Here is a 19,103-nt window from a genome sequence, read left to right on the forward strand (position 1 = left end):
ATCAGCTGGCTAGTGATCAAAATACTTTGAAGATGCCATAACAGAACAAGATGATCAATGCGCGCGCGCGTGTGTGTGTGTGTGTGTGTGTGTGTGCGTGTGTATGTTTGTGTGTGTGAGTGTGTGTGTGTGTGTGTGTGTGTGTGTGTATCTAGCATGCCCTCACCATATTTGGATTTTTATAAAAAAGGACATTTGGCCTGGCCTAGAGATACTGCAATGATACTCAAAGATGCCATTTTGGAAACACATGCAGTATGCGATATGGGTCTTGCATATTACAAAATCAATATTATTGCGAAATTTAACATGTACCTAAAAAATGTCATCTTTATTATCTAATGAACTAAATAATTTTTTTCATGCGTAAAAATCTGAATGTATTCTTCTTCTTCGTAATGAAGTGCTTTAGTGTTAGTAATGCCCGGAAATACTGTTCTCCTGTTGGATGGCGATGCGCATTTAAGATCGCATCTCATTGGTCAAAGTTACATTAAAGCATACAATTCTACATGAATCCATTGCACATCTTTGGCATTCTCCATTCTGTACAGCATGTGCCATTATTATAATGGCATTATTTTTTCAATATATTCTGCAGCTAGAAAATAAAACAAAAACATAATAGCAGCTCTCTTTTGGGGACATACTTAAATTGACAATGTTCCAAATACCTCTTCTGTAGTAAATCGAGCTTTAACAAAATATTTCTTACCATCTTTTCAGAATAATAACGTAAATTATAAAACAGTAGTCTCACAAGGATATTAATTTAGCAAAGAAAAACATGTCACTTTAGTCCTTTGTCATTGTTTTCTTCTCCATCCTGTGTTCCCAGGTCGAAAAATTAAGGAACTCAGTCAACTTTGCTGGTGAACTCTATCATCATACAGATTTTGGGGGGTTTTCTGTGTCCATATGAGCTTTGAGATCTGCGACCAACACCTGTATTATACATTAAAATGTGTACGTGCGAGGTTTGCGCAGTGCTACCTTTATCATGTGTCATCACCATCCTCTACTTCGAACCTTAATGAAGGGCGGCCAAACCCACTGCAGTTGTATTTGGATTGTTCAACCGGGGAACGTAACTCAACTCTCCATCCAGTGACTTCAACCACAGCGGTAAAACACAGACAAATAAACGGGACGTCGTATTGCTTGCTTATTCAACTGTGGCTTCATTCCATCCCATTTCAGCAGCAAGCAGTTGGCAGTCGCGCTGGTAACTGAGCACACCTGCTCCACACACTTGCCCAAACTGCCGCCGCTTGCCTTCTTTTCCGCATTCTCCCTGCCTGACAGTGTCCATTTCACATATGCTGGTACTGTACCAGTGCACATTGCCTCTCACAGAAAGAAAGAAAGAAAGAAAGAAAGAAAGAAAGAAAGAAAAAGAGAAAGTGGTATATGTAGTCTGACAAATCCAGGTGTGGTTGGATGATCGAACAGCCCTTTGGTGTCATTCCATAGGCTTTCTCCAGTGTATATTTGTAGCTGTCCTTTTGCACATTTAATATGATGAAAAGTGGGTGATTTTAAATCAGCATGATTGAAATTCCCAGCTATAATGTGCGCAGCATCAGGATATGACCTCTGTTGACTGCTAATTGCTTTGTGCAACTGATCCATAGCAATGACAGCATTAGCAAGGGGTGGCACATAAATGACTCATGATTTAAGAATATGGGTCTGCATCTTACCGTCATATCCCAACTCTGGAGAGCAATGGTTGTCGACTGTCTATTTTTTGCACCAACTATCTATTGACATACATAATGCATAATCCTGGTGATGGCTCTCTTCCACATTTGAGTTGTTTTGGTTCCGATTCCTGGTGCCTGGGAATTGATGACAGTACTCAACAGAAACCACTTTTTTGGTATTTTAGTGTGTGTGTTTGTTTCAATATATGTTTCAATATATTTGACAAAATAACAAAACAGCATCATGAATTCAAACAAGTGAGCCAATGAGGATGGACCAAAAATAAGTAAAGGTCTAACATTTTATTAATATGATATAAATAAAATAAATAATAAGTTTATATTACAAAATACAAAGTGTGAAAGAAAGTTCGTTGAAAGGGGCAAATCCAGCTTGGATGGAAACAGTGCAAAAAATTTGGTTTACGAGAATACATTTTGTAATTAGTTGAGCAATAATAAGCATGGACAGGTGCGTTTCTTGAGCACAGGGAACCAGTGCCATAAATGCATCCATCTCTGCAATGCCACCCCCGTCTGTTTTTTGTTTTGCGACCGTCTCCCGCCATTGCTGGCAATAGACAGCAGGACAACAAGCCCAGGTGTGACCGACATATTATGTAATCCTTTGCTTCTCCCCAGCACGTAACAAAGTGGCCAATATATGTCCAAATTAGTTTTTATGTAAATCTAGCTGTTGCGGTTTTTAATCAGGTATGTTTTGTAGTCGGGAAATCATGATAGGTCAATCCAGCATAATAAAAGTGTTATGTTTTTGTTTTGTTCCCTGATGTGACCTTTTTGCCTGCACCTGTTCTCGTCATCCGTGTCCCCTGTGTTTCACCAATCAGCTCCCTCAACCCTTTGTGTCTTGTCCAGGTGTTTCTCGTTGCATCGTCACTTTGCTTGTATTTAGTTCCCTGGGTCCTGTCAGTCTTTGTTGGATCATTGTGAGTGTCTGTGTCCTCCTGTCATGTTTTGTTTTCTGTCATAGTTTTTTTTTTTTTTTTTTTGCTCCTTTGGTTTTTTGTGATTTTCAGGAATTTGTTCGAGTACTTCAATGAGTTGTTTCCAGTGTACTCCTGTTTGTTTTTTTGTTTTTTGTTTTGTTAAATACATATTTCTCACTCCACCCTGCTCCTCCCTGCCCTCCTGCTTTTTGGGGTCCTCCAACTACCATCATGCAAAATGTGACAAAAAGTCCATCACACGACATATCATTCTCATCTCTCTCCAGCAATCTCTCTCTATTTGTCTGATAACATTCAGCATACGTGACCCAAACTGGGAGTAATCGTTCGCTAAGTGTTCTCCAAATAGATCACTTGGCCAAGATTTAACGGAAAACCATAACCAGAAAGGTTTATATGCAACTCAAACAAAGATTGTAGATGTCTGTTGTCATAGCAACCACCTGAAGGTAGCATGACCCCGGGCGCGTCTGAAAAGCTGTGATGTATAAAAGTGTTGATGTTTGACTTTAATTTGATACCATTTGAAACATAAAGCATAAAGTGGACATTTCTAGTGATAATTCTGACATGCAGACAGTAGCATTTATGTTATGTGTCTCCGTCAAAAATAAAGGAGACTGTTATTTTTGCTGGGCCGTTTATTTACCTTTGGTTAGTCACAAAATAAAGGTTCAAAAAATCAATCAGTCGATGTCATATTGGTGTTGAATTGACATCAGATGCTCACTGGGGTGTTTGAAGGGTGGACCTCTGCACATTGATGGCTTCATACAGCTGCAACTACTCGTGCCGACGTGACCGCTCTCACTGGCTTAAGATGTACGTTCAAACATTTCCACCTCCTCCCCCCTCGATGGAATTTCTGGCGGAAGGTGCTAGCATGTCAACAAAGGAGCGAGGACCGAGGCACAGGCCCGTTGTCAATGCAGTCCGCTCGAAGCAACTGCGGTGTATATTAGCCCCCGCAAACACACACGAGACAAACGTCACGTCCGTTTTTTTCCTGTCATTCGTCAACAAAATGGCCGTCTGTCAGTGAATTGACAGACCTTCGATCATTACTGACAAAATGCCCACCACTGTTAGACAGACTGTTGAACATTGTTCACATGTGCAGTACAGGTGTGATAAGCCATAATAACAATATTGGCGATAGAAACACAAACAGCAGTCTCCTCTGGAGCAATGTGTGCGTAATTGCCACAATGGGGAGGAGCAATGCTGCTGTTTGCTTCTCATCCATGTATTTAAACAGGAAATACACAAATTCAGCTCTGTATTTTAATGATTAAATCATTGACATTTTTGCATGGAAAAAGAAAATCACTCTGAAGTACGAAACAGAACTAAAATGGAAAATAACTTCATGTAATAATCCCCATCCCCACCTACATAAATGTATGGAAATAAAGAGTTGCATATGTATAATTAACTCATTCAATCCCAGCCATTTTCACTGGAGCAGCCCCTTCAATCCCAGCATTTTACTGGATTTTGACTGATCTTGCAAGGCCCAAGAATATTTGGTTTTAATGTTATATAAACATGGAGCCTACCAAAATAAAGTTTGGACGCTCTTCTTTCAGCAGAAAAAAATTGTGTTTATCTTTTTCCATTCTTCAGCGATCGGCATTACAAAATGGCTACGTTTCATGGAAATGGCGATTCCTGGGCAAAAAACGGAGAAAAAAAGCTTTTTGTAAAAACATGCATTTCGATCACGTGAAGCACCACTGCCACCTACTGGTCGCTTCTTTTACATGATTTACAATGCAAACGGCGGCCCGGTAGTCCAGTGGTTAGCACGTCGGCTTCACAGTGCAGAGGTACCGGGTTCGATTCCAGCTCCGGCCTCCCTGTGTGGAGTTTGCATGTTCTCCCCGGGCCTGTGTGGGTTTTCTCCGGGTGCTCCGGTTTCCTCCCACATTCCAAAAAAACATGCATGGCAGGCTGATTGGATGCTCTAAATTGTCCCTAGGTCTGAGTGTGGGCGTGGATGGTTGTTCGTCTCTGTGTGCCCTGCGATTGGCTGGCAACCGGTTCAGGGTGTCCCCCGCCTACTGCCCGAAGACGGCTTAGGCTCCAGCACCCCCCGCGACCCTAGTGAGGATCAAGCGGTTCGGAAAATGGATGGATGGACAATGCAAACGGCTTATTCTCATTCACAGATTGCATCAGACCCTCCTCCTCTCTTTGACGCAAAAAATGACTTAGACGTACAAGTACGTCCTTGGTAGGCGGGGCCTAATTTTAAAAAGACGTACAAGTACGTCTTGTGGAATGAAAGAATTAATTAGCCTACATTGTTTGATAACTGTTGTGATAAATTATCAACATAAGTGAAAACTCTAAAAACAGAGCAGATGATCTATGTGCCTATCGAGTGTCTGACAACCAGTCCATGACGTTGCCTGAAGACAGCTTGAATCGTCTGTTGCACACCAGCAACTCTTATGATGATAAGCCGTATTGAAGTTGGATGGATGGAATAACGTAGTCTAAGGGAATTTCAGTGAATTTATTTCAGAAGCGTGTCACACACTGGTTGCCCTTTGTATTAATTCGTATCCAAGAAGGAGCTCTCGGTTTCAAAAAGCTTGGTAAACCCGAGTGCACACCAGCTTACTCAACCCATTTCTGTTCCCGCATGGACTCAAATTCTTCTCACATTCATTTTTTTAATATAACGGTGTTTGGTGGGAAAGTTTAAAAGTACAGCATGACATCTATTAATGTATAGAACCGTAAGATGGCTTTCTTGACGAAAACATTTCACATTTTGTCGGCCGGCCATGTTGTAGCCTGAATCGTTTGGCCGTTGAAAGTGAACTGCACTCACGTGGGCAGTCACACTTTGCTTTTCATAATTCGGTGACCTTGGACACAATGTGTTCAGTGAATGTTTACTTCATGTTGTTCATGCAGAGAACAAGGCGCTGGAGCCAAAGAAAGGTTTGCATATTCAGAAACTTTACTGCGCTCTGTAATCATGGCTTTGTGGGCCACAAGCTTTGTGTATAGTGGCTGGCTGCCTCATGCCTCCAGCACCATACTAATGATTCATATGCTAATAAGAATCACTCGGAGCATTTGGCTCTGCTGCTGGAGCAAATTCTGATTCTACCTGTAAAGTTCAAGCCACCTCACATCATGTACGCTTTGTGTGGCAGTATAAACCTGGGATTCTGAACGTCTATATACTGCTATCAAAGTCTAGATATTTATGATATACATTCATGATAACAATGATTTGGGGGAATTTTTATAATATTTTATTTATTTTTTTATAATATCCTACAAAAACAACATTTGAATTTGTAAGAATGTGCCTCTAAAATCACAAAAACTCAGGAATTTAATTGCTGTCATAGCGTACATGACATCATGTGAGACTAAAATGTATTGTGCAAGACCTTTTTTTCCCCACTCTTCATCTTTATTACAAAAACAGGACCGGCCTCAACAAGGGCTGTGTGAGAAAAAGACTTGAGAATTGAAGCTAATCGAACTGAAAGCAGTAAAACTCCAATGGTTGGATTTAGATATTTGTGTTTTTTAAACACTGGCTCACTTCTTTTTACACTTGTGTGACAGGAACAATCTCAGTTGACTTTGGCGAGAGGCTCTACACATCTTGGACTACTAGTCGCCAGCCAGTCACAGGGAACATATAAATGAGCACGCATTCACGCCCACATTCTCTACAATGGTCTACTTAACATTGTTGAGTTAATCTAAGCACAGGGATGACATACAAACTCCACAAATGAAGATTGGGAGTACTCCTCCGGTCTGCCCATTAGTTAAGCTTATTTTGTTCAATTGTCTGTTCAGTTGTCTTCATCATTTCGTTTAAAGTTGGAAACCGTTTAAATAGAGCATTTCTGCCACAAAGAAATGAAAGAACGGGTTGGAACACCAACTCAATAGTGCTGTGAGAGCGGTCAACTCATAGTTGTAAATTGGTCTTTTCTTCACAGTGCGAGCAATAAGCGGTAAATTGTTCACTTCGACTTTCTGTGGAAGGCAATTTGACTGTGTATTGTGGTAATCATAGTTTGGGGGGGGGAAAGCTTCTAAAATTGCTTGTGTGTTGACCTTAAATCAATCTGAAATGAGCTGGATGGATGCGTCAGGGTTTGCTTTAAAGAACATCATTAGCAAGTGTAGAAAATGTGGGATAGATGTCAATATTGTATTCAAATCACAGATTTGAAATCTGTATTGTAGCCATGCGCTTTGGTCACCATACAGAAGTCCTTTCGTATATTTTAAACACATTTCTTAGCAGAATTTGATGAAAACAAGACTAAGGTTACCTTACCTTGAAAATGTCCCCGTTTAGTGCAAAAACAAATGCAATGTTAACAACATACCCAGAGTCCAAACTCTGTTTGGTGACCAATGACCTGAGGAGGGCTATAAACAAGTGATGGCGATCTGACCCATTTGGGTCCACTTTTGCAAGGAAAAGCGGGCAAAGGCAAGATGAGCCATAGACTCTCATCAAAAAGATTAACTAATGTAATGAAGTCAAGTTATGAGCTTCAAAGGCTGTTCACATATGGATCGCAAAAACTCGGCCCTGCGGCTGTGAACATTTTTATTTCCGCTGTAAATATAACATACCATGCAACCTCGTACTCCTTAACTTCAACTATCAAAACTCATTGCTTACCGGTACTTTATCCTGATGTTATATTTGTCAGTGCTCATTTGTCTATCTCCTTTTATTCGAAATAGTCTTATTTGCATTTGTCCGATTATCACTTTATCTCCATGTCCTTGTCAAAGGGTCACCAATTTCGGTCTATCTTCAAGTGCTTCCAACGCCTAAGCAGTTCCATTTGTCTTGTTTTGCCTTTTCAATTTATTTCCCCGCCGATGGTAAAATATACAAACAACTAAAGAATGGTTTTGTCCAAATAAAAATCACAGATTACAGACATTATTATCATAACTATAATTATGTGTTGAAACTTGTTTGATTTATTCAAGGGCAGTAGGTCTGTGTTAAAGTACCGGGGTTCTTGGGTTTCAGTCTCAGCCAAACACGTACTCTGAAGCATTTGCATGTTCGTTTGCATCTCCCGCATACATCATGGTGTCGCTATTAAACAGGGGTAGGGAACTCCGGTTCCTCGAGAGCCATATCCTGCCTGTTTTAAATCCCTCCCTACTCCAACACATCTAATTTAGCGTTTGAAGTTAGAATTTTTGAAATGCATGTTCAAGTGAAACTCAAAAAGAGGCGATAAACAGCCACGCCGAAATGTGGCTCATTCTGCATCACTTCTGAATCCTGTCACCTGCCCGAGCTCCCTCCACCTCAAAAGGAAATAAATACAGTGTATTCACTCTTGTTTCATCTGTAGGATCTGATTGCTTCTTTTGATTGCTTCTGTTTGCTATTTGTACGCCCAGATGTTGGCAAACTTGAAATAGGCTTTTTTTTTCTTTTTCACAGGTAGATAAGATATTCTCAAATAGTTTCGGCAAACTTCCTGAAGCCTAAGGTTACAAGCCATCGCAAGGCTATGGGGGTGTGCCCACTTTGAATGTGTGTGACGATTGATTGATACCTCATAAATTCCACCTTCTCACTCTGATTGCTTGTTGTTTAACAAAATCTAAGGAGGCACAAGGCTGAATGTTTTCGCTGATCATATTTATCATGCACTTCATAATGACGGTTTTAATCATTACGACAAAAATGAGAGAAGATAAGGTTAGTATGTCGGGGAGGAGCTGCAGTTCCTTTAAGAGAGACTCTTCAACCCATGTGCACATACACGTGCAGTTATAGTTTTCAAAATCAAACTATCTGTAAACTATGTATTTTTAGGAACACAGTTGTAAAACGAGTTTGAAAAGATATTAAACCATTTTGAGATTATATTTTGGGATAAAAAGGCCTGTAAGGGTGTAACTATTTACAGCACAGGTGTCAAACCGAAGGCCCGGGGGCCCGATCATCATTTTGTGTGGCACCCCGAAAAGAAAATCATGTGTGTCAACTCGCATGATCCTTGCTAAAAAATGTACCGTAATGTCAAATTGTTTTGTATAATAAATGACATTAAGATTTTGCAATATTTTTTTACCCATAAAAGTAATAATGTGATAATGCGATGAAACATTTTTGTCATTTCACTGTCATAACGGCTCTCCGAGGGAAGACGTAACTCAAACGTGGCCCGTGACAAAAATGAGTTTGACACCCCTGATTTACAGTGCTATTTTTTATTTGATTTTCCATCCATCCATTATCTGAGCCAGCCACTCACAGGGCACACATAGACAAACAACCATTTTCACTTACAGTCACGCCGAGGGACAATTTAGACTAAAGTGTTCAGTTTACCTGCCATGCATGTTTTTGGAATGCGGGAGGAAACCAGAGTACCCGTAGAAAACCCACGCAGGCACGGGCAGAACATGCAAACTCACAGATCACAAACACAAAGAAAGGCTCGGGCCGGATTCGAACCCACGACCTCTGCACTGTGAGGTGGACGTTCTAACCAGTCTTTGACCGTGCCGCTTCTCATTTTATTTTATTAGTAGTATTTTTTTTTTATTTTGCTATTCGCAGCAAGGCTCCATCGCTACCTCTAAATCTATTTTGTGCATGATTGTCCTAATAATTTCTTAATTTATACATAATTCAATGATATTGCATCCATTTTAGGATTAGAAAGGACAATAGAGATTGTGACTAGTTTTTATGTCAAATTCTGTCTGCAGTTAAGCTGCTGGGACAGAGAATTTACATATTTCTCAACGCAAGGCTAATGCTGTTATCACAAACAGTCAGTTGTGTGACAAGCATGATGGCAGCAGGCCCCTTAGGAGAATACTTCACAGATGCGGGGCCCCAGTCAATCTCACGAGTGCAGCTCATACTGCATCCTTGATTTTATTTATGACTGTTATTTATGTAGATTTTGATTCAATCCAGTGGTGTTATGCAACATCACTTTTATCATGTGTTTGTTTTTGCCCGAGCTCCCGTTTGTCATGTCCTCTCACATGTCCTCAGCATTGAACTTTGTCCACATTTCCTCAGCTTTTTCTGACAATTTTATGATTATTTAATGATGGATGACCTGCACGAAATCGTACGGCCCTGACTTCTAGAACTATATTTCAACCCTGAATCAAAGCTACCTGCATGTTTACCCACTTTCAACTCTGTGACATTGTTGCAGCCACAAATGTCCCATTCTCTGTTGGAAAGCTTTGTAGATGTGCTGTAACGGATAGCACTGTACAGTAGCGAGATGTAACTGAAATGAATGCTCAAATAGAAACATATGTGGCGCCAGAAGGCTGTATATTCTGATACATGTCGCTTACTCCTGATGCTTTGTGTACGAGTTGATTGTTTTACTTCACATAATATTGTATTCGTGGAAATATGTGCTGAAGAGGAAAGCCTCGTCGACTTGCCACAACAATAGCGAGAAATTGTTGTGCAGAAGTTATATGTCCTCATCGAAATATTAAAAAAAAAAAAGATACAACACAATAGGCGAGATTTTTGCGTCGACACTAGCCTCAATGCAGTCGTTTGGGAATTTGGTTTATCGTTCTGCGACACGCTGCGGACCAAGCGCAAAATATATTTTACAAAAGTCGATTTTGGTGTGTTTGCATGAAATGTTCTTTATTATTATTGCTCCAGGATGAACAAATGTGAGGTTTGACTGGTCAGAGACATATGTAGTGCGGGTAAGATGCTTGGCCTGATTAAAAAAAAAAAAGAAAATTAGGAATAGTCTGGTGGTTGGTGACATGTTTTAGGTTGTAAGCTCCCTAAAGAAAGTCATCAAACCGTTGCAGGAAGGGATCTGTATTTTTAGAGAAAAGAAAAGTAATATTACAACTGGAAACGTAGGAGTCAACATTTCTCAGTGAAATGCTAAACACAGAAAAATCTAATTAGGTCCATGTGGGTGTTATTTTGGTAAAGTTGGATTGAAAAGAATATCCAATTAAACGTGATGTTCTGAGAGACGATCTCCTGTTGTGTGGGATGTTTTCACACTTATAGTTTAGTGGCTGTGGAGAAACATTAATTGAGATTAATTTAAAAGTTAGTGTAAGTTCTTCTTTTTACTCTTTTTATAGCTTTACATAGACAAACATTTTCTTGGGATGAGAGTGAAGTTTAGCTTTCATCACTGGATTAGTATATTATTATATTGGTATAGGATAAAAAATTCACAGAAGCAGATGGGAGCGGGAATTTAAATGTAGCTGTCCTCCAAAATGTGAGCAGCATGGGTGAAAGTCATTTTGAATGGGAGCAGGACAGAATGAGTGTCATTTTCACAGAGAAGGCACGGGACAGGATTTTTTTCCCCTATGGTCTGGGATAGATACAGGACGGGATCTTTTTCTGTGGGAGTGGGATGCGACAGGAGTGAAAATCCACTCCCTTGTCAGCTTCTAAGGCATAAAATAGCGATGCTGTAGCTGCATCTGAGTTTGAGAGTACAGTAAATATTCTCTAGTACGGACTCGTGTTTGCGCTGTCCAATTTGTCCTGATAACAGAAATTCCTCATTTGGGAAATGAGCATGGTACATGTCCTTTATGAACCTGCAAGTATGTTGACAAAATGCATGTGTAACAACACAATCAATAAAATACAAAAATATACTGTCCAAAAACTGTTTATATAACAAAAACTGCAATACAGGTGTTTCCCCAAAAAATCACAACAGTAAAATACATACAGTATTTTAATGTTTATTTTTTTCTGTCTTGGGAAAAAAAATTGTATTTTGGATTGTTTTGTTGGACGCATTCTTTGGTTTATGACAATGTTTGCCTGCGTGTCATACAGTTTTCTTGCTAGTTGCAAGTAACTGTCCCGTTGATCACCGATGTCTGGTAATTCTTGTGCATACTGAAGGATTTTTGTTGCCATTTGCATTGCTTCCTTGCTGGATGGTGGCTTGTCATCAGGAGTTGAATCGATGCCTTGTTTTTTAAAGTTTCGTAGATTTGCGTCTTTCCGACTCCAAGTGTCTGCTGGATCTTTTTAACTTTGTGTCCAGCCTCGCTCAAACGGATGCATTTCACTCGCTCCGCTCCAGTTGTTACAGTTCTTCTACGTTTCGATGCGATGATCTACATGACGTAAGTGAATAAAGTTAAAATCTTTCGCAATTACAGTAAAACGCACGCCAATAAAAAGTCGCTTACACGTCTTCGTTTCGAATCTGATGAATGAAAACGGCGAAGCGAACACGTTTCTTCGGTCGTGTCGAGTGGGTGCTGCTTTTAAGATAGTGCCGTGTTCTCCAGGACGTAAGTGAATAAAGTTAAAATCATTCACAATTACAGCAAAACGCACGGCAATAAAAACTCACTTGCACGTCGTCGTTTAGAATCTGATGATCGAAAAACGCGAAGCGAAAACTTGTTTCAGCGTCGTGTCTTTTCCGTCGCATCGGGTGGGCGTTGCGTGTATTTAAGCTCCTGCGGCATTACACCTCCATCCGGGTTACGGGTAGTGGAATTTCCGCTTACGCAAGTTCCGGTAACACGTAATATCGTAGTCAAAATGTTAATGCATAGGTTTTTATTCCGGGTGAAGGATATTCCTTTCCATAGAATTCCGGGGATGGGAATATTTACTGTATATGTCATTACCTAAACGACCTTTGTACAGTATATATATATATATATATATATATATATATATATATACATTATTTACAAAAAAATTTTTATATCATGCTCTTCATGCTCTTTGACCATGCTGAGTTCAGAATGATTATGTAAGAACAGAAAGTCTTTGTAACTCAGCTAAGAAGAGCATTGCATTCACCCCCCTCAAAGTCAACTACAGTGATCCCTCGGTATTTCGCGGTTCGTTTATCGCGGCTTCAGTTCATCGCGGATTTTTTCAAACATTCATTTAAAAAAAAGAAGTCCGAAAAAAGTCCGCAAACGATTTGTGAGAAGCAGCGAAAGTCAGCAAAACAACAGCGAGTCACATAGAGCAACATATACAGTACCACATGTACAGTATATGTTTACTGTATTTTGTTATTCATAAACTAACCTAATTTATACGTTTAAATCTATTAGTATACAGCATTAAGTCATGTTAATTACTTCACAATTTACTTCTACATGCATGTATACCATTAAATTTGGCCTTATAAATATTATGTACAGTACATGTACCTATATAGACATGTACTTCGCGGATTTTCGTTTATCGCGGGTGGTTTTGGTCCCCATTAACCGCGATAAACGAGGGATTACTGTATATAGGTTGATAAAATTCCAGGTCAATAGCAGTAACCACTGAATCCATAACCATGAAGTGGATAAAGAATGGAGCGTAAGCATTATACTGTATTAGAATACAGATGTACTGTATGCATTGAAAATTCTCACAAACTCCACAAGCTACTGTACAACCCCTAAGCCCTTAAATATCATGGGACTTTAACCTTTTAAACATTACTAAAAGTCTTGTAATGGGAATTTGACATCTAAAAGTGTCAAAATATATCTTATAACTAACTGTTTGTACCATTGTAAATGCTGACCATGTTATTTGCAGATAAGCAAAGTTGCTCACGCGCCAGACTTCATTCTTTTATCTGAAGAAGACGCCGTCCAAGGTGCTGACTGTGCTGCATGATCTGCACTTTAGCGCCTCCCAAGAAGAGTATAAAAAAGGGAGCGCCCGACTGCTCGGGAGAGAAGGCTCCCTGGACAAGATAGTCTTCTTTGTTGTGTGATTAAGCCCGTCTTTAGGAAAAAAAAATTCAGTGGCAAATGGTCACTAGGCACAACATTACTGACTTTACGGCATCAATCAATCAATTCATACCATATTCTGCCAGAAATGGTGTCTCGAAATAAATACCGGTACTTCTAATCCAAATTAAAAACTACAAATTGTCATTTTAAAAATTATCCCCTGAGAACCAAAGTACTTTCCCAGCCTTGTTGCCCACATCTTCAAACACTCCTGGAAGATTTTGAACAGGATTCTGTGCAACCCCATTGTCATGGTCATCTTGATGTTCTCGATGTAATCAAAATGGGTTCCCCTTGATGACACTGGATGAAAAAAAAAAATCACATATCACCAGGACAGATGAGTAAGAAGTTTACTCAGGGCATTATGAGTAGAGATGGCTTGATGCCACTTTTTCACATCCAATACAGATATCAATACTGCAGCCTCAAGACTCAGCCAATACCGATCTGATTACGGTATTTTTGTCACTAAATTTTCAGTTTTTAATATGTGCATATAATAAACTTGATACCACGTTCACTGTACGACAACTATTCTGGTCCCCTAAAGAAAGATGGAAAAGACACAGAAGTCACGTGTATCGTATTTTACAAACCGCTAGGAGCAATATCACTCGCCTACTTAGTGTTACCAAGGTCTTCTCAAAAATGAATGAACACTGTTTTGGAGTCTGTCTGCTTTTTGCGACCCTGAAACTTTTTCCACTCCTCTCACTGGATGCAACATGACCCCTCACATACACTACATTCAATGTTCGAGTGGCTCCCATCACGTCGAAGGTGCCGACATCCACATTTTGAAACACAGCGGAAGAGGGCCACTTTTGTCCCCAAATAAGTCAAGCTCTTGAACAATGACCCCTCCCTGTCCCAACTGCAACTGACTAACTTTCATATGAGATTTTGATTTTATTACATTTCTTTCATGAATCCTTCTGGTCATGGGAATCATGAGGGATTCCCACGGGCTGGGAGTCAAATTTACCTTTCATTTTACAGTAGGCAAAAGAAAACATCAGACAGATGCGCAGCCATTTTTGATGTAGCTGACCTCCAAAATGGGTGCGGTGCAGGAGTGGTAGTCATTCTGAACAGGAGCAGGATGGAAGTGGGAGCTGTTTTAACCGGGAAAGCGTGCAGTGCAAAATTTTATTTTATTATTGTTCTTTTTTTTACTATAGTATGGGACTGGGGCGGGATGGGACAGGTTTTTTTTTTCCTGTGGAGTGCAATCAGACAGGAGTGAAAAATCCTCCAATACACATAGCACTTTAGCATCTAGCACACAGCACATTATTGGACAGTAGCTGGAATATTTTAAACTGCAGCACTTTATGTATGCCTTTATGTTTGTTGGTTGTTTTTTAATGCTGCTCCTTATGCCTTTTGATTTACCCCCTCCAGGGACAAATAAAGTGTTTTGAATTGAACTGAGGATCAAAGAACAGGTCTTGTTAAAAACATTTTCAATACAGTGAGTTATAAAGCACATTATTGTGAAGCATTGTGAAAAATTTATTCTAATTGTACCGTATGTTTATTTGTTTGTTGATTTAATATTATTATGCTAGATTCAGACCGGACATTGTAACATTGTAAACATGCAGCCATAAACAGTCAGCTTGCTTTGGTCTGCCCACAGAAATAGGCTAGCAGGGCTACATTTCCCATTATTGTGAGACGTGGAAGCAGGAAGTAGTTGTAGTTCCAGTTTGATGATTAGATTGCAGTAATTATGCTGATTTGTTATGTCTAATGGCATATATAATTGAATATCATCAGCATAACAGTGAAAACTAATGTTATATTTTTGTATAACATCACCAAGTGGAACATGTTGATGTTAAACAATAGAGGGCCAAATACTGATCCCTGCAGGACTCCACATGTGACATTACAAAGCTCGGATGTCACATTGCTGTAAATTACATGTTGCGTATTATCATCAATGGTATCAAAGGCAGCACCAAGAGAAAGTAATAATACGATTGATGAGGTGTCAGAGTCCAAACAAGTAGAGATCAGTCGTCACTTTTGCAGGGGAAGTGTCAGTGGAGTGGTCAGACTTAAATCTTGCCTAAAGAAGTTCAAATCGAGTAAGCTCGAACATTATCAGACATATGATATATACCTGCTAATTAGCATTTGATGAATGTATACATAGTAGTGATGGTATTTTGCATTATGACTTACAGTGCAAAACTTGAAGAATGATTATGGCATATCCTTGAGAGTAGTATCTGAGCTTTGAACGTGTGCACGCTATTATTTTATTTAAATCATATTTCTAAGTATTATTTAACTATTAATGTACTATTTAGGGCGGCCCAGTAGTCCATTTGTTAGCGCGTCTACCTCACAGTGCAGAGGTCATGGGTTCGATCCTGGCTTTGCATGTTCTCCCCAGGCCTGCATGGGTTTTCTCCAGGTACTCTGGTTTCCTCCCACATTACAAAAAATGCATGGCAGGCTGATTGAACACTCTAAATTGTCCCTAGATGTGAGTGTGAGCGTAGATGGTTGTTCGTCTCTGTGTTCCCTGCGATTGGTTGGCAACCGGTTCAGGGTGTACCGACCTACTGCCCGAAGACAGCTCGGATAGGCTCCAGCACCCCCCGTGACCCTTGTGAGGACAAAGTGGTTCTGAAAATGAATTGATAGATGTACTATTTACAATTGGTCCAAGCTCACGAAGGCCAAGGCCCTATTACTAGAAATGACATTGATGGTGAGCTACCCAAGGATTTCGCCTGAAGAACCTGTGAGCTGCTGGAATTAATTTACATTTATTCCATGTAAATGACCCAAAGAATGTTTTTACTGAACAAAACTATTCAATGAAAACAAGTGACCCTTTGACAGAACAGTAACTCATTCATTCATTCATCTTCCGAACCGCTTCATCCTCATTAGGGTCGCGGGGGGTGCTGGAGCCTATCCCAGCTGTCTTCGGGCAGTAGGCGGGGGACACCCCGAATTGGTTGCCAGCCAATCACAGGGCACACAGAGACAAACAACCATGCACGCCCGCACTCACACCTAGGGACAATTTAGAGTGTTCAATCAGCCTGCCATGCATGTTTTTGGAATGTGGGAGGAAACCGGAGCACCCGGAGAAAACCCACGCAGGCCCGGGGAGAACATGCAAACTCCACACAGGGAGGCCGGAGCTGGAATCGAACCCGGTACCTCTGCACTGTGAAGTCGACGTGCTAACCACTGGACTACCGGGCCGCCTAGAACAGTAACTGTACATGTAATATATCATCCAAACCATCCCTCATCACTCGCTACCTTGTCTGTGCACAGGGGAAGAGGAATAAGGCTGGAGTGGAAGCTGCCAATTCTCCAGAGTCTGTGAGAGGTCGAGGGGAAAATAAAGCCATCAAGTAGGTGATGGGAAATTTGTAGATGGGGGGACACATGGAAATGATTTATGGCACTGTGTGTCGCACAGGGTTTCTGAGTAAAATGCTAATATTTGAGCATGCTGACTGGTACAGCAAACCTGTATTTTTTTTTCAAATGCATACAAGGCTTATGGAAAAATTGTGAATAGTGGATTGTATTGCAGTAAGATCTGACTGTGTACGTTGATGTGCTTATGTGGCATGTCTTGCATTGTTTAACTGTCTCTAACACTCTCTCTGACTGCAGCGATCTTGACAGAGACTTTTGGAATAACAATGACAGCAGCAATGTGCAACAGAGGTGGAGCTCCTACCCACCTAAGGAGTTTCTCTTAAACATGTCTCCCTACGCCCCCTATGGAGACCCTCGCCTCACATCCAAGTGAGTCTCAGTCAGTGCAATTGAGGTACAAGATGTCTCTATCATGTTGGAGCTGGATGGAAGGGGGCAAGTAAACACCTTTGTGTTGATAGTTGATTGAAGCTTAGCACCAATGTACTCGGAATCCAAGGCTTTTCAGCGATTAACATATATGAAAAGACCATATCTGACTGCCGAAGAAATAGGATAGAACATCTTGACTTGTATTCATGCTGGCGCACATCCTATATTTTACCATGTCTCCCCTCATCCCTGGTAATCCTCATGTTTTTCATTCATGCATGTCCACAGTGTGGTGGTGTTTAGTATGCACTGCCGGCCATGCGGCTCCTGATAAAGACGTGCACTGGCTTCTTCCCTTCAATATTGCTTTGAATTTCAGAACCGCACTGATGTGGGTAGAAATTACAACCGCTGTGCAAATTATGCCTGAAGATTGTGCTTTATTTTTTCAGGTAAAGGTAAAAAATGAAACAAGGGTGTACATTATCTAAACTTCATATTGATGTCAATATTCCATTGTTTGAGAGTGGCCATCACGTCTCGGAATGAACTTTTGCATACAAGGTTGCTGCACTTGTCTCATTAGACCTGCATCATCTTTCATCTGCAGTCTGTGCGAAGCGTTACGTGGGGTCCCTCAACGAATAAAACCCAACCTTTTTAGCAACTGCGCCAATTGTTTAACTCTGCAGTCATTCAGTGTTTTTGAATGCCTGTGTTGGACTGTCTGTTATTTACTGTACTTCTGAATGAACCTTTCAGTGTTATTATGCATGGGGTGGTACTTTTGTCAGAGTTGTTGTTTTGCGGTTGAGTAGCATCATGTCCAATCTTACCCTTCTCGCACCTTCTTCATCCCCCTCTGTCTTTGCTCACTATTTGTCAGAACTCATACTGTCAACACCCAGAACTGTTGGTCCTTTTAGGAAACATAAACCTCGCCTGAGCCATTTCTTTGCCCTGTTCCTGTCACTCCATATACAGTATGCAGTGAAACCTCCAAAGTAGAACACAATCAAATTTGAAAAAAAAACAACAACAACAACAAATAATGGGTATTACCTGCCATCCTTAGAATGTTATTAACTATTCTTGCACTTTAAAGACCATTTAAACTATCAAGGGGATACAGTAGTTGAGCCATTGTTTAATGTAAAACAAACTCTTAGCTTGACTGTCAAAGGCATGCGCATCATAATCGGTTAGATGCACCTTATACTGTACATCTCACCAGTATAAAATTGTTGTTTCCGGTCCAGTTCAGAACAGGAGTGGATCACACAAACGCAGACCAAGAGAAGATTGAATACGAAAATGGTTTATTGACAAAATAAGGTCAAGACCGACAAAGTACAACAAAAAAGGCTGGTAACAAATAACCAGAATAAGAACAAGAGACTAAGCAAAAGCACTTGCGAACGGCAAGGGAAACGTATAACGCAAAATCACTTGTCAAGAAAAGACAAGGAAAAGCCAATCAACAAGAAAATCAAAACAAGCTCTCGAGGAACTGGAGTTCCCTCCCCCTGTTCTCGACATTCCAGATTTTGCTCCATTGTTCTCGTTTATTGCTCTCCGTTTTCTTGTCAGTAGTCATTTTGTTTGGTAAATTATTCTCGGTTGGTAGTTGTCGGGATTCGGTTCTCGTCCTTTTGAGGCAAGCGATTTCCTTTTGTACTTTCTTTGCCTTTTGCAGGCACTTTTTGTTTCTCTCTGTGTCGACTTCACACCACTTTTTCCTGTAAATATTGTTTTTTACATCTTATCTGAGTCTACGTTTGTAGAGTCCACTTCTGTCCGGAACCTTCTGGACCCTGACACTTTCCGTGGC

The 19,103-nt window shown here is 40.4% G+C and overlaps 1 protein-coding gene across 2 annotated transcripts in view; it reads left to right on the plus strand.

Moving 5' to 3' along the window:
* Positions 1-19,103, plus strand: part of syt7b (synaptotagmin VIIb) — a 112,517-nt gene that overhangs the window by 48,488 nt on the left and 44,926 nt on the right. For both annotated transcript variants that reach the window (XM_086106943.1, XM_086106944.1), the window contains exons 3-4: positions 16,787-16,866; positions 17,135-17,269. In XM_086106943.1, the coding sequence (XP_085963069.1) occupies positions 16,787-16,866; positions 17,135-17,269 (215 nt within the window). The remainder of the gene's footprint in view (positions 1-16,786; positions 16,867-17,134; positions 17,270-19,103) is intronic.

Source organism: Hippocampus guttulatus, chromosome 3 (assembly GCF_054856545.1).
Source record: "Hippocampus guttulatus isolate MCC_2025c chromosome 3, RoL_Hgut_1.0, whole genome shotgun sequence".
In the NCBI taxonomy this organism is placed as follows: domain Eukaryota; kingdom Metazoa; phylum Chordata; class Actinopteri; order Syngnathiformes; family Syngnathidae; genus Hippocampus; species Hippocampus guttulatus.